A 23,427-nucleotide genomic window follows, 5' to 3' on the forward strand; every position below is an offset into this window, starting at 1 on the left:
CAAAGGGCAAAATCCTTTGGAGAGGGGTGACTGACAGGAGGTTCCCAGAAGGTAGGAGGTAGCAGGGCAGAATAAGGGTCAAAAATAAGTGGGTTTACATGATAACCCTTTGAGGAAAGCAGTGACATTTGCTAGCAGGAAAGAGAAGGCCAGGTTGCAGTTTGGAGGACAGGGAAGGTCTAAAAAAAGTCATCTCAGAGCAAGAAGAGTGAAGCTGACAGGAGGGTAGAGGCCCCAAGAAGTAATGATGATGACAGTGATGATAAAAACACCCAGACCAGAAAACCAGAAGAAAAAAAATCAAAGAGTCCAGATGTTTAAGTTTACATGTCAAGCTGAAGACTAAAAGGCATGTTAAAGAAGTCACTGAAAGTACTATATATTATAAACAGAACTAGAATTTCTAGAGCTACAAATCAAAAGAGATCATAATTAGATTCACCTTCTAATTATAGTTTTGGTTTCTGGAATTACAGTTTTCAGTTACCTTAAAAATCATTCTTTTAATACTAGGTTTCTCGGATAAGAAATCCAACACTGAAAACCCGGGGTTGGGGCGAATGGTTCCCAGGGAGACCCAGTACCCTCCGAAAGTGCTGGGCCGAATGTTGTCTGGGAATCCAGGCAGGTTCTCCACGAACAGGTCGGCCCCTCCCTTCATCAGGCCAGACACGTAGAATCTGAAAAATTCACCCAAGCAGGTGTGAGCAGCAGCTTCCGCCTCTGCCAACTTAAGAAAACATTTTAGCCAAGCACCAAATTAGTCTCGGTTCCAATAACTTTATGGAAACAACTATAAACATGTATGTCCATTATAAACAAAGGTATATCTACTGAAAGAGGCACACTCATGAGCCCTGGGTCCAGCTAGACACAGTTTCGGGAAAAGGCAGTGGGCCAAGACCCACTGATAGGGAAAGGAACCTTCGATGCTTAAGGGTCTCGCAGACTGCGACACTCAAGGAGTCTGAGAAATGGGAGGAAAAAATGCACCCTTGAGCCTGGCATTTGTCATTATTACGAAGTAGAAGGTGCGCTGCTGATTCTGATTCTGCTCATTGATACCTGCATGCCCACCCCAGGCACAAGGAGGTCTGGTGAGCACTGACAGCTCAGCAGATGCTATACACACCTTCTTATCCTTGCCATGGTCATCTCTGACACCAGGATGAAGTCCTCTGCAGGAGAAAGCTGCACTCCATTAGGGAACCGCAACTGGTCCAGTAAAACCTTTACTTCCTTGGTCTCCGTATCATACTCTAGCAAGCTGTGGATGTCAACAGCAAAGGGTCACACAGGGAGAGTACGTGACCCCCCCTGCTGGATGGCGGCCTTGCTCCCCGTCTGGGCAGGGACCTGCAGAAGAGGACTCAGCCTTACACCAGAGTGACAAGGCCCCTAGTGGTCCCCTGTTCAAATCTGGTTCATGGCTTGTCTTGAGGGGTCCTTCCTCATCCATGGCAGTCCCAAGCATCCTCTTCCAATCATCCCTCAGTCAGTCTCTCACTGACTTGGGAGCTGGCTCAGCACCAGGGAGGCCACCATGGCTCCAGCCTTTAGAAGTCCTCCTTTAGAGGTATGACCTAAAACCCAGACCTGCTTGTAGGTCTCTCCCAAACTGCCTAGACCACACCTGCACATGGACTCGCCTATTTTTATTTCTTCTCATCAAAGGGAAACAAAGACCATCTTGTTCTGTTTTGTTGCATCCATCACCCATTTTCAGAAGCCAGTAAGGTCCTATCTGAAATGCTGAATTACTGTGTCAGAAATACTCCCAAGATTCCCAGAACTAATCAGCTTTGCTAATGTTACCTTGCCCGACTGATGATCTTGCTGAGCAGAAGACATAAAATACAAACTCACCGCCCATCATCCGTTCCTTCCATAAGGAGAAGCAGATAATCTTGTCTTTGCCACTTGCTGCTGGAATCCGTAAAATAAATTTTCTTCCCATCCCGAGTTATTGTAAGATCGTTCACAAAGGACATTTTCCGCCCTTCAATGGGTGTGTCAGAGGACAGCAACAATTTCACTTCACCTGAAGTAGCAAAGAAGAAAAATGAAGAAAGGAAAGAGGGAGAAAGAGACTTGCCTTCATTCTAAGATCTTGTATCTCAATTATTTAGATATCTGTTAGCCTGATTTAAAAAGAAAAACTAAAATGAGCTTCTCCATATCATATCGTTAGAAGATTTATTCCTTCCTACAGTAAAAAACCATGTTTTTCTTTCTTTTGTTAACTGATTAATTTTTTTAGACTACATTAAAGCAAAACCCTTCCTCTAAGTATAAGGAACTTTTTCTTATCGAGACTAATTGACTTAAAAATCTATTAAAAGTCTTAGGTAAAAGGGAATTTTCTATTTGTTTGAGAGAAATATAAAATGTTCTATTCATTTGCTTTTAAATAGAGAATAAGAAAGGTAGTAAGTTTATTAAAGAGTAGAACAAACATTTATTAAGTGCTAAGCTCTTTTCATGTATAGCATTTAAACTCTCACAACAATCCCACAAGGCAAGCAACTACATTATCCCTATTTGTGAATGAGGAGAGTGTGCACAGAGAGGGCAAGTAACTTAAATAGTCACAGAGTCAGCCAATGGTGTGGCAGACCCATTCAGTTGGTCTGCAGTTCCTGAATCCAGGATCCCATAAATCACCCATGATATCAAACCCCTTCAGAGTAGGACCCTCCCCTGCTAAAGCACAAACAGCAAATGTTACACTGCTGGTCAAGGTGACATCCTGACAAGTAGGGGAGAAGAATGGGAGGAGGAGCTAGAGAAAGAAAATGAAAACACAGAGATGAAGTATAAGGATAAGAGAAGACTGAGAGGCAGAAAAACAGAAAGACAAGACATAGAGAAAGACAAAGAAAAATAAAGATGGAAGGAGGAAGTCTAACATCCTCAAAGTAAGTCCTTTTGAGAGCTGTGGCTAAAACACAAACACCAGAGGAAATTAGGATACCAACTAAATGAAAATGAGGAGGAATTTATATGGTATTTATATTAGCTGATATTTGTAAGGTAATGTTTTCAGTACTAATCAATGAGTAAGGAAAGTATTAGTCTCCAGTAGACTGTACTGAACAAATTCTATTAAATCCACTTATGCACATTTTAAAAATCTGAAATAATCACAGAAGGAAACAAAATATTGTCACATACGTTTCCAGGGATTTACTTCAAACAGTCCCTTATATGCATCAGCCACAAAGAGGGTCCCGTTGGGCCCCGCCCGAATGCCCAGGGGTCTCCCACAAGTAGGTTCGTTATCTCTGGTTTCTAGAAAAACAAATGGACAGAAATTGGTGGCTGGTCTTGATTCTGTGTGTGCTCCCATCAATATACAGGCACCTCATCTATCCCCTTCTAACTATGCACAGTGCTGTAGAGAACAAAAAAGATCATGGCATTGCAGACAGACCCACCCCCCAGTATTCTAGTCCCCTAGAATTTAAGACAATTTTCCAGCACGTCCAGAGAGATGACCTGAGAATCCAGATCTGGATATATGCAGAGCAACTGGTACCAAAGAATCATGTTCACATCAGCGCCCTGAGACTTGAACAGTTAACTCAGGGACATCATCAGGAATCAGGCTTCAATTCCAGAATCCCAGCAAAACCTCAGGAGTTGGGAGGTTAATCCCGACAGCCTCTCCATCTAGGAGCATGATGGTTTTCTCTCCATCTGGCATAGAGAGTTACTATTTTATTCCTTAGATTAACTCTCTTGCACTATTACCTACACTCTTTTAAAACCTGTGGCAACACGTATTTACTATAGGGTGCTTACTGCAGAGATCCTTACTCCAGGGCGCCTGCTGTGGGGTGCTAACTGAAGGGTGCCAGCTGTGGAGAGCTTACTGCAGGGTGCTTACTGTGAGTACTTACTGAAGGGTGCCCATTGTAGGATGTTTACTATGGAGTGTGCACTATAAAGTGCTCACTGCAGAGGAGCTTACAGCAGATGCAGGGGTGCCTGCCACAGAGTGCTTACTAGAGGTATTTAGAGCCAAAATATAGAAAAAGACAGGGTAAAGAACTACATATAGAGTATGAATCCATCCTATGATGTTGGGGACCACTTTGTATGGTATTGGGACTGTAGCCCCACGCAAGTCAGGCCCTGAGAAGGGTCCGTAAGCCTGAAGTGGAAAGCCAGGAATGCTGGAGGCAGACAAGACCCAATACTAGCACTGAGGGTTCCTGTGTGAGATTTGGCCTGAAACTTGCTCTGCTTAGTACAGCCCTGATAAGGAAAAGCCACGTGCCTGACTTCAAGGCTAGAAGGAAAATTCCTGAACCATGCCTGACTACCTGGCATCAGTATGTCTAACAGACCCTAACCTAAGGCTAATCTGTATGTTCTTTCTATTGTTATCTATAATCAAAGTCTGTTTTCTATTAACTATAACCCTATGTCACTGATTGATGAGCTATGCATGTATGCTGTATACTCCCGCACATCTTGTTTTCAATAAAAGACACTTCTGAGATGGGTTCAAGGCATTCTCCACTAGACAGGATCACCACCCCCTTCTCTTGACAGGCAAATTGTGTCTGGTACAATTTATTTCTTCATCCACAGTGGCCAGGAGGAGTCTGCGTGACAGGGCCTCCCTTACCACATAACCATGGATGGCTGTAAGTATCCATGAACAGAAAGATATCTGAAAAGTTATTCATTAAAATGTCAACAACAGTTACATCTGAAAAGGCTCTGGGTTGGTTTTTTCTTTCTTCTTTGTACCTTTGTGTTGTTTGCATTTCACAATGAAAATGCATCATTTTTACAAAAAAATTCTAGCTATTAGAAATAACTAATTAGCTATTAGTAATAACTAATATGAAGTCAGGGCTACCAGTGTTTGAACAATAAGATTCTTCCACTCTAGTTTTCTAAAATTGAAGCAACTTCAGTGTATTTTCACTCTGAATGACACTGCTGAATTTCTGAGACGCTAATGAAGGAATCACATTTAAGTATCCAAGTAATGACAAAGCTAACTGCTTTGCTCTACTAGCACTCGGACAACAACTATTAATCTTCAAGTTACCTCAAAAGTGAGCATGGGCCTCTGCAGAATGGCAAATGGTAGGGCTGAGAAGTAACCAGCATATGCCATGGCCATTGTCTTGCTGGGAAACTGAGGTGAAGGGTGACAACCAGGCACCATAAAGTCCAAGGACTACTGACAAATGAAGAGCGTGTCATAACTCCCAAATCAGGCTCTCTGCCAGGAGATCAGGGCTCTCTTTCCCCAAGGATGAACCTGACTTATTCAAAGCCACTTGGTACCTTTCTGAATGACTGGAAGAGACATACAAGGGGAGACTGTCACTGACTTACTGCATGGGCCTGACCCAAACTGGACGATGGTATCTACTTCACCGTTTTCAAATTTTACAACCCGGCCATCTGCTGTACCAGTAAACATCACATCTGTTTAAAAAAATAAAAAAAGAGTAAGAGTGTTACTTGGTTAACCTAAGAACTGTGATCATACTACCTTCTTCTACAACAAAAGTGGCTTATTGGTTTTTTTCATCTCCAGAGAAATGGCAGTTCCAAAGATGAGGGAGAAGTGATGTGTGGGAACAAACAGTCCTTAAAACATGCAGCAGTAAAATTGTGGGGTCCTGGGGCACCTGTGGGCTTGAGCCTGACAGCAGAGCAAAGGTGCAGTGACACCAGTCAGCGATAAAACCATGAAGCTTTTCTACTCTCTTGGCCTTGCCACTCAGGGACACGTGTTCATGTCTGCCTCATATCAGTGTCTGCTGTTGAAGCTAATATTATCCTACTAAAAGGAAAGAAATGCTAGGAAGTCCCTCAGGATAAAATTAAAGCATACTAGGTACCACTTCAGCAGGACATATATACTAAAATTGAAAAAATAGAGAGATTAGCATGGCCCCACACAAGGATGACATGCAAATTCATAAAACATTACATATTATTGATTTTATCCTCACCCGAGGACATTTTCTTTCTTTTCTTAGAGACAGAAGAAGGGAGAGGCAAACATCAACGCACGAGACAAGCATTGGCTGGTTGCCTCCTGTACACATCCAGACAGGATCTTTCGTACCTAGACCAGGAATCAAACCCCCAACTAGGTTACTGGAAAATGCCCAAACTAACTTGAGCCATACTGGCCCAAGGCATATTACATAATTTTAAAATGTATATTACAAATTCTAGGGCAAGCACAAAAAACAAGCTTTATAAAAGTAACTGATATGCTAAGAAAGGACAGAATATGGAATCATAGAAGCTACAAAAGGTAGACAGTAGAAGGCAAAATGAGGAACAAAACACAAGGGCAATTAATAGAAAACGGTAACAAATATGGTAGATACTAACCCAACTGCTTCAATTCTTATTTTAAACATCAATGGTCTCAATATACCAATTAAAAGACAGACTTAAAAACCACAGTAGGTAAGAAGAAAAAAAAGAAACAGCTATAAATTGTCTACAAGAAAGCCATTTTAAATATAAGGAAACATATACATGAAAAATAGAAGACTGGACAAAAATCATGTCAACACTTAAAAGAAAGCTAAAATAATTATATTAATTTCAGACAGACAACTTCAGAGCAAGGAAAATTGTCGGGGGGGTGGGGGGGGAAACATTAAAATACATATATCAATCTATTATTAAAGTTGGAGACTTCAGCAAAATACATAGTTGAACTAAACAGCACCATCAATCAATTGAATATAATTGAAATCTATCAACTAGGTAATCCAACTGGTGAGAATATACATTCCTCTCAGGCTCACATGGAACATTCTATTAGACTGTTAGAAGATGTTCTGGAGTGCTCGCTTCAGCAGCACATATACTAAAACTGGAATGAAAAAGAGAAGATTAGCATGGCCCCTGGGCAAGGATGACACACAAATTTGTGAAGTGTTCCATATTTTTTGGAAAAAAATTTTCCAATCAAATGGGAAAGAAAAGAAAGCAGGGGTAGCAATACTTATATCAGATAAAACACATTTCAAAACAAAGGCCATAAAAACAGACACAGAGGGACACTTTATAATACATAAAGGAAGAATCCATCAAGAAGATACAAACATTGTAAACTGATATGGGCCCAACATAGGAGCACTAAACTATGTAAAGAAAATCGAGGAGGACTTCAAAAAAGATATAGAGAGCAACACACTGACAGTAGGGGATTTTAACACCCCACTGTCAAAAATGGAGAGATCTTCCACACAAAACATCAAAAAGGATATTGTGGAGCTGAATGACGCATTAAATCAAATGGAGTTAACTAACATATACAGAACCTTACATCCCAAAGAAGCAAAATACACATTATTTTCAAATGTGCATGGAACTTTTTCAAAGATAGACCACATGAAGAGACACAAAAGCAAGCCTCAGCAAACTCAAGAAAATTGAAATAATATGAAGCATTTTCTCGGAACACAAGGGCTTGAAACTGGAAATAAAACTCAAAGAGAAACCTCAAAAACTTGCAAACTCATGAAGACTGAACAGTAGACTATTAAACAATGAATGGGTCAGTAATGAGATAAGAGAAGTCAAAAAGTTTCGGGAAACAAATGAAAATGAATATACAACAGTCCAAAACCGATCGGACACAGAAAAGGCAGTCCTGAGAGGGAAGTTAATAGCAACACAGGCTTACCTGAAAAAGAAACATTTCAAATAAAGACCTAACACTACAACTTTAAGAACTGGAGAAACACCACCAAATAAATCCCAGAGCAAGTAGAAGGAAGGAAATAGTCAAGATCAGAGCACAACTGAATGATAGAGACAAAAAGAACAATTCAAAGGATCAACGAAACCAGGAGATGGTTCTTTGAAAAGATAAATAAAATCGACAACCCTTTAAGCACATTCATCAAGACAAAAAGGGAGAGGACCCAAATTAATAATATAAGAAATGAAAGAGGAGAAATAACAACAGATACCACAGAAATACAAAGGATTGTCAGAAACTACTATGAACAATTATATGCCAAGAAATTTAAAAACCTCAATGAAATGGACAAATTTCTAGAAAAGTATAACTTCCAACACTGAAGGAGGAAGAAACAGAAAGCTTGAACAGACATAACAGCTGGGGAAATTGAGGCAGTAAAGAAACTCCCTGCACACAAAAGCCCTGGGCTGGATGGTTGCATAGGAGAATTTTACAAAACATTTAAGAAGAGCTAACCCCTGTCCTTCTCAGGCTACTCCAAAAAATCCAAGAGGAGGGAAGACTCCCAGACTCTTTCTATGAGGCCAGCATCACCCTAATCCCAAAACCAGATAAAGACCCTACAAAGAAAGAAAACTACAGGCCAATTTCACTGATGAACATAAACACTAAAATCCTCATCAATATATTGGCAAATCACATCAAGCAACACATTAAGAAGATTATCCACCATGATCAAGTGGGATTCATCCCAGGGATGCAGGGATGGTTCAAAATATGCAAATCAATAAACGTAATACATCACATAAACAAAAGGAAAGACAAAAACCACATGATCATCTCGACAGACGCAGAAAAAGCATTCGATAAGGTACAGCACCCGTTTACAATAAAAACACTCAGCAAAATGGGAATAAATGGGGCATACCTCACATAATAAAGGCCATACATGAAAAACCTACAGGCAACATCATTCTCAATAGGCAAAAACTAAAACCTTTCCCACTAAGATGGGGAGCAAGACAAGGACGTCTGCTCTCACCACTTCTATTCAACATAGTATTGGGAGTCCCAGCCACATTGGTCAGACAAGAGAAAGAAATAAAGGCATCCAAATTGGAAAGGAGGAAGTAAAACTATCATTATTTGCAAATGACATGACAGTCTACATAGAAAACTCTGTAGACTCCACCAAAAAAACTACTCAACCTAATAAGTGAATTTGGCCAAACAGAAGGCTACAAAGTCAATATTCAGAAATTAAAGGCATTTTTGCACACCAACAATGAAATAGAAGAAGAAATCAGAAAAAAAATACTATTAGATACAGTAACAAAAAATATAAAGTACTTACGAATAAATTTAACCAAGCAGGTAAAAGACCTGTACACAAAAAAGTATATAACATTCAAGAAAGAAATTAAGGAAGACACAAATAAATGGAAGCATATACCATGCTCATGGATTGGAAGAATTAATATCATCAAAATGTCCATGCTACCCAAAGCAATTTAAAGATTCAATGCAATCCCTATTAAAATACCAATGGAGTATTTCACAGAAATAGGACAGACATTTCAAAAATTTATATGGAACCATAAACGACCCCGAATATCCAGAGCAATTCTGAGAAAGAAAAACAAAGTAGGAGGGATCACAATACTGGACATCAAACTATATTACAAAACCTCTATAATCAAAACAATCTGGTACTGGCACAAGAACAGACCCACAGACAAGTAGAACAGAATAGAAAGCCCAGAAATAAGCCCAGGTCTATATGGGCAACTAATATAAGACAAAGGGGGCAGAAGCATAAAGTGGAGTAATAATAGCCTCTTCAACAAATGGTGTTGGGAGAGCTGGATGGCTACATGCAAAAAAATTGAAATTGATCATCAGCTGACACCATGCACAAAAATAAACTCAAGATGGATAAAAGACTTAAATTTTAAGTCACAACACCATAGAAGTCCTAGAGGAGAACATTGGCAGGAAACTCTCAGATATCCCATGCAGCAATTTTTTTACAGATATGTCTCCTACAGGAAGGGACATAAAGGAAAGAACAAACAAGTGGGACCTCATCCAAATAAGAATCTTCTGCATGGCTAAAGAAAACATCAGCAAAATGAAAAGGGAGCCAACCATATGGGAAAAAATATTTGCTAATGATACATCAGATAGAGGTTTGATCTCCAAAATATAAAACAAACTCACACAACTCCACTCCAAGAAGACAAACGATCCAATCAAAATATGGGCAAAGGACCTGGCAGACACTTTTCCAAGGAAGAGATACAGAGGGCCCAGAGACATTTGAAAGGATGCTTGGTATCACTAGCCATCAGAGAAATGCAGATCAAAACCACAATGAGATACCACTTCACACCGGTCAGAATGGCCATCATAAACAGATCAACAAAACAGGTGCTGGCAAGGCTATGGAGAAAAGGGAACACTAGTACACTGCTAGTGGGAATGCAGACTGGGGAAGCCACTGTGGAAAACAGTTTGGAATTATCTCAAAAAGCTGAAAATGGAACTGCCTTTTGATCCAGTGATTTCCCTGCTGGGACTATACCCTAAGAATCCCAAAACACGAATTCAAAAGAACCTATGCACCCCAATGTTCAAAGCAGCACAATTTACAATAGCCAAGTGTTGGAAGCAACCTAAATGCCCATCAGTAGATGAGTGGATCAAAAAATTATGGTACATTTACACAATGGAATACTACGCAGCAGAAAGAAAAAAAAGAAGTACTACACTTTGCTATAGCTAGGACAGAACTAGAGAGCATATGCTAAGCAAAATAAGCCAACGGGCGAAGGACAAATATCATATGATCTCACCAATAAGTGGAACCTAACCAACAAAACAAAGATGCAGGGAAAATAAGACCAGCAACACTAAAAGAAAAAAGAAACCAACAGAGACAAGAGGGAAGGAGGGAGTGGTGGGCGGAGGGAGAAGGAAGGGAAGGGAAAGTCAAGGAACATATAGCAAGGACTCATGGACAAAGCCAACGTCGGGAAGGATTGAGGGAGGGAAAGAGCAGCGGGAGGTAGGGGAAAGTGGTGGGGGGTCAGCAGAGACAAATGTTTTTTTTAAAATAATTTTTTTAAAAAGCAATACATTCTGGAGAATAAAGCACGTCATAACAAATTAAAAAAGCTAGAAATTATATAATGTCTGCTCTCAGACCACAAAGGAATTAAACTAGGAATGGGGAACAGAAAGAAAGCTGGAAGAATCACATTATACTTGTAGATTAAGTAACACACATTTCTATATAATACATAGGTCAAAGAAGAAATCTCAGGAGAAATTTTCAAAAAACTGAATGAAATGAAAATAAGAAAAAATTATCAAAATTTGTGGAATGCAGCACAAGAAGTGCTTTGAGAGAAATTTTCAGCACCAAATGCATATATTAAAAGAGACATCTAAAATCAACCACCTAGTCCTGGCTGGTATGGCTCAATGGACTGAGCACTGGCCTGTACACTGAAAGGTCGCCAGTTAGATTCTGAGTCAGGACACATGCCTAGGTTGTGGGCTAGGATCCCAGTTGGGGGCATGCAAGAAGCAACCAATCAATGTTTCTCCTGCACATCAATGTTTCTCTCCCTCTCTTTCCTCCTCTCTCTAAGAAAATAATTAATATAAAATAAAATAAACCATCTAAGCTTCCATCATAGGAAACAAGAAAATGAAGAGAAAATTATATCCAAGAGAAGGAAAAGAAAGAAATAGTAAAAATTACAGTATCAATGAAACTGAAAATACAAAATCAATATAAAAAAAAATCAACAAAACTAAAAAATAGTTAATTGAAAGGACCAATAATATTGATAATCTTCTATCCAAACTAAGGTAAAAAATAAAAAAAGAGAGAGAAAATGCAAATTACCAATGTCAAAAATAAAAGAGGGAACAACACTAGATTCTACAGACATTAAAAAGATAATAAAGTATTACAAACAACCCTATACCTATAAATTTGATCATCTACATGAAAATTAACCAATTCAAGAAAAATCAAGATGGTGGGGGAGTTAATGGAAATCACACTGACTTGCTGCCAGGACCAATCTAGAATTACAACTAAATTGTGGAGAAATCACCTGGAACAAACAACTGAACAACAGCGAGAGAGGAGCCTTATAACCTTGGACAGGCAGAAGAATCAGATTTAGCACAACCTAACTGGTAAGGAGTGCGGCAGAGACTAAAGAAAGTGGGCGGGGCACCCACAGGCAGCAGCACCAGAAGGATATTGAAACAGCCAGCTGGATCCCCCTCAGAAGAGCTGAGCCTAAACCATAAGCAGGGATCTGTAGCTTACAGTACCAGAGCCCAAAAAGTACGCAGATAACAACCAGCAGCAAAAAGAGGCTGGATTGCTCTCTACCAAAGAAAGCAAGCGAGAGACACAAAGAGCCTTTTAAAGGACCAACACATAAGTTTTTATTTGCAGCCACTTAACCTGGTCTCTGGCAAAGGCGGGGGAAGAGTGGGCTGGAGACACCTGAAGAGACTAGGGAAGGAGGCTTTGGGGAGAGAACTGAGAGAGTAACTGGCGGGATCCCAGTGCTGACTCATCCCCGATATGGCAGCAGCCATCTTTCTCAGACAGACCACTCCCCTGAATGGCAGCAGCGTGAGAGAACCAAATAACCCAGACCCCGAGGAGGGACTCGGACCTGCCCTGTGGTGTCTAAGCCTGACTGCTGAGTGCAGAGTGACTACATTAACAACAGAAGGAGACAGCCACAGGCAGTAGATTCCTGGAACACTCAAACAGACTGCCAAAGGTCAGACAAGGACAACACCCAGCATCATCAGAGGAAGACCCAGAAAGACAAACAGCAGTCTCCTACCACAGAAGTTCATACCACAAAGTCAGGAAATCAAGACAGATCAGTTTAAGAAGCAGAAGCCAAAAAGAAAAGTCTCACAAATAATGAGAAGACAAAGAAATACCCCCCACTCGAAGGGAAAGGAGGAATCCCCAAAAAGAGAAATAAATGAAATAGAGGCAAGTAAACTATCAGATACTGAGATCCAGACAATGGTTCTAAAGAAGCTCAATGAGCTCAGTGAGGTCAGAGCAAATTACCCAAAACTACAGGGAAATTATGAGGAACTTACTGCAAACTATATCACCATTAAAAATGACATAGAAAATATCAATAGGACACAGAGGAAATGAAGAACACAATTTCTGAATTGAAGAAAACAATAGCAGGAATTAAAAGCAGGCTAGATGAAGCAGAGGATCAAATCAGCGAGCTGAAGGATAACTTAACAAACAGTTCCCCGAAAGAGCAAGAATATGAAAAAAGACTAAAAAAGAATGAAGAGGCATTTAGGGAAATGAAGGACAACCTGAAACGTAGTAATAGCTGTATAACAGGGATACTAGAAGGAGAAAAGGAAGAGCAAGGGTTAGAGAACCTGTCTGAAAAAGTAATAATGAAAAACTTCCTTAATTTGAGGAGAGAAAAAGTCACACATGCAGTGTCCCATGCAATAGGAACTCAATGAGGCCCACTCCAAGACACATCATCATTAAAATGGCAAAGATCAAAGACAAAGAGAGAACCCTAAAGGAAGCAAGGGAGAAAGAGGTAGTAACATGAAAGGGAGACCCAGTATGACTAGCAGCTCACTTCTCAACAGAAACACTACAAGCCAGAAGGGAACGGAAAGATATATTCCAAGTAGTGAAAAGCAAAGGCCTGCAACCAAGACTTCTCTGCCCAGCAAGGCTCTCAATTAAAATGGAATGTGAAATAAGGAGTTTCCCAGAAAAAAGAAGGCTAAAAGAATACAACTCCACCAAACCAGCATTGCAAGGTATGCTAAAGGGATTGCCTCAAGAAGGTGAAGAAAAAGTGTCTATGAATACCCAGTCCCTTTCAGTCACCAATACTTGATATTAACAATATTTTTAATACTTATTAATCTGATTGTGACAACGATGTGTCCTTTTAATTGTTCTTTTATTATTTGTTTAAACTAAACCTGTATTTGTGTATTTCTTGCCTATTTCTATTATTTAAAAAAAAAAAAGGTTTAAATGACTTTTTGGTATTCTTTATCCATTTATTGATTAAAAGTTTGCAGAATATTTTTCCCTTAAAAAAAACAAAAACAAAAACAAAAACAAACTATTAACCCTGTTTTAGATGTGTGGCAAATACTTTCCTATTCTATTACTTGTCATTTAACTTTTTTAATATGAATATAACTGTAGAGTCTTAAATGTTTAATATAGTCGTATTGTCCATATTTTACTTTATAGCTTCTGGGTTTGAATATTTTACTTCAGGGTAAGAAAAATATTAGTTTGTGTTTTATCCTAAACCTCCTTAGATTTCACATACTGATTTTTAACTTACCTGAACATTTTTTGTGTAGTGTGTGAAATAGGGCTCTATGTTTGTTTTATTTGAAGTAATAGTGGTCCATGCACCTTATTTGTTGAATAAGCTTTATTTTCCCCACTTATTTGAAATATCAGTTTAATCATATACTACATGGTTGGACAGACATATACATTTTTTTCTAGAATGCTCATTTTATTTCATTGATCTACTTGATTATTTCTGTGCTGGTGTCATGTTATTTTAATTGCTGAGACTTTATAATGGATTTAAATGTTTTAATATTTTACAATGGATCTTGACATTTTAAAAAATAAATAAGACACCATAAAAGTCCTAGAGGAAAACATTGGCAGGAAACTCTCAATATATTCCATGCAGCAACATTTTCACTGATATGTCCCTTAAAACAAGGGACATAAAGGAAAGAATAAACAAGTGTGACCTCATCAAAATAAGAAGTTTCTGCATGGCTAAATAAAACATCAGCAAAATGAAAAGGGAGCCAACCATATGGGAAAATATATTTGCCAATGATACATCACAAAGAGGTTTGATCTCCAAAATATATGAAGAACTCACACAACTCCACTCCAAGAAGACAAACAATCCTATTAAAAAATGGGCGGACACTTCTCCAAGGAAGAGATACAGAGGGCCAAGAGACATATGAAAGGATGCTCAGCATCACTAACCATCAGAGAAATGCAAATTAAAACCACAATGAGATACCACTTCACACCAGTCAGAATGGCCATCATAAACAGATCAACAAACAACAGGTGCTGGTGAGGCTGTGGAGAAAAGGGAACACTAGTACACTGTTGGTGGGAATGCAGACTGGTGCAGCTACCCAAAACAGTTTTGAATTTCCTCAAAAAGCTAAAAATGAACTGCCTTTTGACCCAGTGATTCCACTGCTGGAATCCCAAAACACTAATTCAAAAGAACCTAATGTTCATAGCAACACAATTTACAATAGCTGAGTGCTGGAAGCAACCTAAATGCCCATCAGTAGATGAGTGGATCAAATAACTATAGTACATTTGCACAATGAAATACTACGCAGGAGAAAGGGCTACTACCCTTCGTGACAGCATGGATGGAACTACACAGCATTATGCTAAGTGAAATAAGCCAGGGGGCGAAATACAAATATTATATGATCTCACCTTTAAGTGGAACCTAACCTACAAAACATACAAGCAAGGAAAATGTAACCAGCAACATTGAAAAAGAAAGGAAACCAACAGAGTCAAGAGGTAAGGAGGAAAGGGTGGGCATGGGAAGGGAAAGGAAGGGTCAAGTCAAGGAACATGTATAAAGGACCCATGGACAAAGCCAAAATGGGGAAGGACTGAGGGAGGGAGGTGGAGGAAGGGGGCAGGGGAAAGTGGTGGCAGGAAGGTGGGGAGAAATATTGAACAAGAAATCACAATTTAAAAAAACCAACTATGGTACATTTACACAATGGAATACTACGCAGCAGAAAGAAAGAGCTACTACTCTTTGCGACAGCATGGATGGAACTAGAGAGCAAATGCTAAGTGAAATAAGCCAGGGGGCAAAAGGCAAATACCATATGATCTCACCTATAAGTGGAACCTAACCAACAAAGCAAACAAGCAAGGAAAATATAACCAGCAACACTGAAAGAAAACAGAAACCAACAGAGTCAAGAGAGAAGGTGGGGGGAGGTGGGGGAGGCAAAGGGAAGGGTCAAGGAACATGTATAAAGGACCCATGTACAAAGCCAAAGTGGGGAAGTATTGAGGGAGTGAGGTAGAAGAGGGGGCAGGGGAATGTGGTGGCAGGAAGGTGGAGACAAATGTATTTGAACCAGAAAACTAAAAAAAAAAATTTTGGAACTGAAAAAAAATTCATTCAGATGAAAAAAAAAAAAAAATCAATCAATCAATCAATCAATCTGCATTTAAGAAAAGAAAGAAGGAACTCCTACCTTTTAAAACAGCATGGATAAGACTGGAGAATTTATGCTAAGTGAAAGAAGCCAGTCAGTGAAAGACAAATACCATATGATTGCACCTTTATCAGCGGAATCTATTTAAAAGAAGAAACCACAGGCATGGAAACATGGAGCAGACAGAAAAGGACCAGAGGGGATGGGGAAGGAGGACAATGGTGGAAAGAGGGGAAGGGACTAGACAAAGAACATGTATGAATGACCCATGGACATGGACAACAGAGTGGGAACTGACTGTGGAAGTGGGGAGCCGGGTTGGATGGGTGGAGGAGGGCAAAGCGGGAAAATTTGAGACAACTGTAGTAGAATAAACATGATTTAAAAATGAAAAAATACATTAGATGAAAAGAAAATCCACCAATTCCTTGGAATACACAATCTGCCAAAATTCACTCCAAAAATAAGACAATTTGAATAAGCCTACATCTATTGAAGAAACCTATCAATAATTTATAACCTTCCAAAACGGAAAATGCCAGGCTAAAATGGGTTCACTGGTGAATACTAATGAACATTAAAGGAAGAAATGATATTAATTCTCTATAATCTTTTCTAGAAGACAGAAGCAGACGGAATACTTTCTAATTCATTCTAAGAAGACAGCATTGCCCTAATACCCAAACCAAAGTCATGAGAGATACAGACCAATCTCTTTCATGAAGATACAAAAATCTTCAACAAAATATTAGCAAACCTAACCCAACACATAAAAAGAATTATACACCCAACCAACTGGGATTTACCCAGGGTGTGCAAGGTTAGTCCAGCACTTGAAAACCAATTCAGTAATCCATAGCACCAACAGGCTAAAAAAAAAAAAAAAAAAAAAAAAAATCACATGATCATATTAATAGATGTAGAAAAAGCATTTGATAAAATCTAGTAGCTATTCATGATAAAACTTTCAGCAAATTATAGAGGGAAACTTCCTCAATTTGATAAAAACACAACCTAAAGCTAGTATCAAACTTAATGGTAACAAACTAGAAGCATTCTGAAGATGGAGGCGTAGGTAGAAATGCTCCACTTCCTCGCACAACCAAACGAAAGATAACCAATTTAAAAACAAAAAACAACCAGAACTTCCAGAAAACCAAACTGCAGGAACTCTGACAACCAACAAATTAAAGAAACATTCATCCAGACTGGTAGGAGGGGCAGAGACGGGCAGCTGGGGCAGAGAGGACAGAGGGCAAGGTGGCGGACCACAAGGGGCGAGGCGGGAGCTGGCAGACAGGTTTCACTGCAGGAAAATAAAGACTCAAAACCTTTGGCTGTAAAATTCTGTAGGGGTTGCAGCAGCAGGAGAAACTCCCAGTCTCACAGGAGAGTCTGTTCCAGAGACTCACGGGGTCCTACAGCTGAGAATCGGCACCTCAAAGAGCACAATCTGCTTGTGACAAGCAAGGGAAGTGACGGGAAGTAGGGTGAGAGCTGAGCAAGCAGCACTGTTCCCTCTTTGACCCCTCCCCCACAGACAGCCACAAGGCAGGAAAAAGGGTTACCCCACCCTGGCAAATACCTAAGGCTCCGCCCCTTACAAAAAAAAACAGGTGACCCCAAGACAAAAAAAATTGGCCTAAGTGAAAGAAAAGATCAAAACTCCAGAAAAGGAACAGAGCAACGAGGTGAAAGACAATTATCAGATGCACAGTTGAAAGCACTGGTAATCTGGATGCTCACAGAAATGACTGACTTTGGTTGCAAAATGAAGGAAGAAATGAAGGCTATACAATACAAAGTGAAATAAAGGAAAAGAAACAGGGAACCAACAGTGAAGGGAAGGAAACCAGGACTCAAATCAACAATTTGGAACAAAAGGAAGAAATAAACATCCAACCAGAACAGAATGAAGAAACAAAAATTCAAAAAACTGAGGAGAGGCTTAGGAACTTCTGTGACACCTTTAAATAATCCAACATCCGAATCATAGGGGTGCCAGAAGGAGAAGAGAAAGAGCAAGAAATTGAAAACTTATTTTAACAAATAATGAAGGAAATCTTCCCCAATCTGGCCAAGGAAATTGACTTCCAGGAGATCCAGGAAGCTCAGAAAGTCCCAGAGAAGTTGGTCCAAGGAAGCATACACCAAGGCACATCATAATTAAGTTACCTAAGATCAGAGAAAAGGAGAGAATTTTAAAAGCAGCAAGAGAAAAGGAGATAGTTACCTACAAAGGAGTTTACATAAGACAATACCAGCAGATTTCCCAAAAGAAACCTTGCAGGCAAGAAAGAGCTGGCAAGAAGTTTTCAAAGTCACAAAAGGCAAGGATCTACATCCAAGATTACTTTGTCCAGCAAAGCTATCATTTAGACTGGAAGGGCAGATAAAGTGCTTCCTAGATAAGGTCAAGTTAAAGGAGTTCATCATCGCCACGCTCTTATTATATGAAAGAAAAAGAAGATCAAAAACTATGAACAGTAAAACAGAGGGGAGAGAGAAGGGGGAGAATGGGAGAAAAGGTACAGGGAATAAGCAGCATAAATAGTAGGTACAAAATAGGCAGGGGGAGGTTAAGAATAGTGCAGGAAATGCAGAAGCCAAAAAACTTACATGTACGACTGACCCATGGACATGAACTAAAGGAGGAAATGCTGGCGGAGGGAGGGGTAGGGAGGTGTAGGGTGGAGGAGAATAAAGGGGAGAAAAAAAATGGGTCAGCTGTAATAGTGTAACCAATAAAATATGTATTAGAAAATCACTTTAACTCCTCCAAGTTCCAGTTTTGATTTCCAATATTTGATTTTTTGCAAAACTGCCCCCCAAAATTTGAAAAAAATATATTACTAATAAATGTCAATGTGTTTTATAGGAAATATGAAGTTCTATCATTAAGTACCTACCCCCCTTTAAAACAATTTTGACTTTGCCAGCCAAACCATTGCAGAAATACACCTGTCTTTGGGTCCTGCATCATACAGGAGGTCTGGGAAAGACAAGCAGTAATATCACAGAATGAGTGGCCCTCGTCTGTCTTCAAAACAAAACAAAGGAGCACCCCCAAAATCAACTGTCCAAAACTACTTCCTAGAAAACAGAGTACTTTAGAATGAGAAGCAGAGTGCCCAGTTAAGCTGCTCAGAAATCCTCACATCATTTTAAGTACAGTAACTTCAATTTTATCTTTTGATTCCAAAGTTTAATTTTCATTCTAGTCAAAAGTGCCTTGTTTCAGGTTGCTAGAGACTCTACTATTAGAACCAGACCCAATTCTAGTTCTTAGATTTGGGCAATTCTGCAGGAAAAAAAAAAGTAGAAACATTAAGAATCATTTATATTTTTTTTAAAAAATGAAATCTATACGAACTCAGCTAGAAACAATGTCTTATCAAGAAATATCTACCTAACTTTAATAAGTAACTAAACATCAATGTCTGCATTTTTTAATTTCTTTTTAATGTATACAACAATTTGAGCAGAATAAAGTGCTCCACAGAAAAGAACTCAAAATCACCTGGTACTAAAATGGCCCTTAACTCAAAGAGCCGAGAAGGTCCCACAGGGTGTCTGCTTAACAAGCACATGCACATCACACAACATCTGCAGCTAAAAATGTCGAGGGCTCCCCAAACCAGGAGCAGGGTACCTGTGGCTGTTCCTATAGAATCCCTGCTTTAGACAACAGACAGCCACAGTTATCCCAGACAGACTCTGGAGTTCCAAGGGTTTACTTACCCCCAATATGTGCTATGGACTCTGGCCCAGTAAGTTGATTTTCAAATAGTCTTTCCACCTGTCGTAACTTTGTATTTGGTTGCAGAACACCAAGTAAGAGAGGTGGTTCTTTGAGGCTGTAAAATAATGCAATTATAGGGATTTGTCTATAGAAAATACATGAAGAAAGTGTTTTTACTGAGGACCTACAACATGCATAATTCCATCTGATAAAGACTGTTCACTCTAGTAATATCCTTATTTGCCAGAAATAGGTTAAGAAAAAAACTGTCCTCAGATGGCAGGTGATTCTGCAATCACCTCTCATCTGAGAGTATTCCAGGGCCTCCACCCACCTGAACTTTTTATCACTGATCCAATGTCTCACAGCAGGTTAAATCTCCTCACACCCCTTGATTCACACACCTTGGCACTTATACTCCCAGTGGCGGCCCTCCCATTAAAGTCCAATGGAGATGGAGGGGAACTGAGTATATGTTTCACAGCCGACAGCCTTGCTTCATTAGAAAAGACAGAAGAAATGAAAGGAATTCATTGGGAACTGATGCCTCTGCCCAATGGTCCAGCATAGGTACACCCTCAGGAACCATATGGCTTTTCTCTGAAGACAGCTTCCACTGGGCCCTGCCTCCCTCCCTTCACTCAGAATGGGCACCAGGAATTCTTCCCTCTCCTCAGTTCTTTTCCTCCACATGCAAATATGCTCTTTCTCTCAACCAATCAGCAAATCATGCTGATGCCAACTCCTAAAGACAGACATCACTGAACCCCTTTGCCCCATGTCCTCTGCTACCACCCTGGTCCAGGCGACCATCTTCTCTCCCTTGCTTCCTCTCTGTCCCCTATAGTCTATTCTCAACCCAGTAGCCCATGTAAGCACTACAGTCTGATCACAGCATTTATCTGCTCAAAGCCTTGTGATGGCACCATCTCACCTAAGTCCTTGCTGTGGCTCTTAGCTCTACACCATTGGCCTCTCCCTTCCTTTTCCAGTAGTTCACTCTGCCCCTCCACACCAGCCATTCCCTGCTGGTTCTTGACTGTACCAGGCATCTTCCATCTTAAGTCCTTCGCACTGGCTCTTCCCTGCACCCTCACCTTCTCAGTGAGGCCTGCTCTGACCATGTAATTTAATATTCAACACCTCCCCCAAAAGCAGAGTCCCCTCCCTATTAACCTCTATTTGGTTCACAGCCCTTTTCAGCTTCTCACTTCTGTTATATTTATTGTTTGTCTGTCTATCTCCACTACAGCAGATGAGATCAGGGATTTGTTCTATGCTTTTTGCTGCTGTATTCCAACCACCTGGCATAAAGGAGGCTCCTAATGAACACTATAGAAGGAGTGTGATGGTGGCAAGAGTGAAGAGAAGAATCTCCCAATTCACTCCCCACCCTGCCCTCTAGCAAGGCAGTTTCCTAGCCAGACCACCAGAGTAGGAGAACCAAGGGGAGGGGATGGTTGAGGATGTAGAAAAAAAGCTTTCTGCCTTGCTGGCAAATCATTTTACCCTTGCTACCCGCTATGAATGGGCACCTGTGCAGAACACAGCACAACTTCTTTCAAATTAAATTATGATTTCAACTTGCTGAAAAAAAAAACAAAACGCTTGATTTGACTAGGAATTTTATTTCCAAAGAAAAAGCAGGACTGTAACCTGCATATTTGGTGAAAAACCAGAGTTACAGAGTTGGACAAATCTGCTTTCAAATTCTGACCTCAGAAAGGTTTATGTGAAGATTGAACAACATTAACACATAAAGTCCAGGGACAGTCCTGGCTGGTGTGACTCAGTGGACTGAGTGCCTGTGAACCAAGAGGTCACTGGTTCAATTCCCAGTCAGGGCATATGCCAGGGCTGCAGGCCAGGTCCCCAGCTGGAGGTGTATGAGAGGCAACCAATCTAAGTATCTCTTGCACACAGATGTTCCTCTCTTTCTCCCTTCTCTCTAAAATAAGTAAATGAAATCTAAAAAAAAAAAAAAGCCTAGGGATAGACAAGGGTACACCTGATACCTGCCCCTCTCACCTAGTCCTTGGACCTTACCTAATTCTCTACACACAGAAAGTCCTCATGAAATATTTGCAAAATCAAACTAATCAGTATATGGCACACTGTCCCTGTCCACAAAAAGCCTAAGTATTATCTCAGCAAGAAGACAAGAAGAAAACAGAAAATGCAAAGGACAGACAAGAAAGAAACCTCATTCCTGCACCTAGGCAGCAGGAGTACCAAGGAAAAGTGGCTCCAGAAAGCCCAAATCAATACTCACAGCAAGCCGGGCCACGTGGACTCTGGTTAAGGCCGATGACTTTCTGTTAACTAATTAACTGCTGTTAACTAACATTAATTTCCACTAACTCCATGTGTCAAATGTATGCTGAAAGACACTGGTCAACATCCTCCAGATATCAGGATGTCACATATGTCCTGTATATAACAGTCCTCCAAAATTCCAAAAAGGAAAAGAAAGTGGCTTTGCATGGCAGGTTTTTGGCAAAGCCCTGCAGCCTTCCAGGTGGCTTGACTCCCAAGAAGTGAAACCAACTGCATTAACAACCTACTCTGGAAGGGTTCTACCCCTCCTTGTCCCTGGTCTGTCTGTTCTCTCATTTCTCAGAGATTTCTGAGTGTGGTCTAAGCTCAAGAAGAGATAGACTCCCCAAGGCACTGCCACTGCTGACCTCCCGCCCTGCCAGTTGGTCTGATCCCATTGAACATGGCGCCCCTCTCTTAGCTGGGAGATGACTGAGGTAGAGCATAAGCCAGTAGCTCTGCTTTCCTGTCCTACTCAATACTGCGTCACACACCCCAGACAGTGGGTCTTCTCCTCCCTTGCTCTTTTTGCTCTGCAGATAGTTTTCAAGAAGTTTTTTTCCTTTGTCATTAGCATTTTTCCCAAACATCAATTTATTTCTGTTCTTACACTCTCTGCCACTCTTCTGTTTTTCGTTCTGCACTTTGAGGCCATGCTTCCAATTTTTGAGCAAGTTGTTCCCTAAATCTGAGCTTGTGCAAGAGAACCTGTCCACCTTTCCTTCTTCATCAGGCTCATCTACTGCCCAAGCAGAACTCACATGAACAACTTTAAATCCGTACTGGGCCATGTTTCCTTTCAATTTCTGGTCATGACTACATACCCATCTTTCCTCTGAACTTCTTCACCACTCTTTCCCTACATAAGTTCACCTTTACTGAGATCAAAGGTCTTCAGTTACTTAAGCTTTATCCCTCCCACTTCAACTCTGAAACTGCATCTTTACCTGCTCTACTTTCCTCCTCTTTCCCAAGGCTACTTCCCCAGTCCAAACTTTAATCTATCTACCCAGTCTAGACTTTAATCTAGACTAAAATGAGCTGTGGACACAGTTCATTTTCTTGCCTTGCCAAATGAATAGAAAAGTCCAGGTCAGTTTCTATTTTGGGTGGGCTGAGCCACATCCTTCCACATGTTGAGAGGGGTTAGCAAGAGAAAGGCCCCTCCCCTCAGCATGTTCCAGAATCCTCTCAGAGAGAACGTCTAGGATGTCCCTGCAGGGAAACACTGACAAACCAGAAATTACAGTGCAAACACACACGAGTCTAGAGTGCCCAGGCCTCCAACCATTATCAATCTTATTCAGTCTTATGCAAGATAATTGTGTTTTAACAACACCATGTA

General features: G+C 40.3%; 1 protein-coding gene, 1 non-coding gene and 1 pseudogene across 2 annotated transcripts in view; 2 read left to right on the forward strand and 1 right to left on the reverse strand.

The window, feature by feature from the left end:
• APMAP (adipocyte plasma membrane associated protein) overlaps positions 1-23,427 on the reverse strand; it is a 51,182-nt gene that overhangs the window by 12,287 nt on the left and 15,468 nt on the right. The window contains exons 3-8 of the mRNA XM_054587441.1: positions 19,766-19,881; positions 5,362-5,454; positions 3,175-3,291; positions 1,867-2,041; positions 1,133-1,267; positions 488-680 (exon numbers count right to left, since the gene is read on the reverse strand). Coding sequence (XP_054443416.1) covers positions 488-680; positions 1,133-1,267; positions 1,867-2,041; positions 3,175-3,291; positions 5,362-5,454; positions 19,766-19,881 — 829 coding nt within the window. The remainder of the gene's footprint in view (positions 1-487; positions 681-1,132; positions 1,268-1,866; positions 2,042-3,174; positions 3,292-5,361; positions 5,455-19,765; positions 19,882-23,427) is intronic.
• On the forward strand, positions 5,875-5,973 carry LOC129081829 (uncharacterized; annotated as a pseudogene).
• LOC129081820 (U6 spliceosomal RNA) lies at positions 6,842-6,948 on the forward strand. Its single transcript, XR_008530338.1, has one exon. It is a non-coding gene; the product is annotated as a U6 spliceosomal RNA (small nuclear RNA).

Source organism: Pteronotus mesoamericanus, unplaced genomic scaffold (assembly GCF_021234165.1).
Source record: "Pteronotus mesoamericanus isolate MK-2021 breed Mesoamerican mustached bat unplaced genomic scaffold, CSHL_Meso_final scaffold_118, whole genome shotgun sequence".
Lineage (NCBI taxonomy): Eukaryota > Metazoa > Chordata > Mammalia > Chiroptera > Mormoopidae > Pteronotus > Pteronotus mesoamericanus.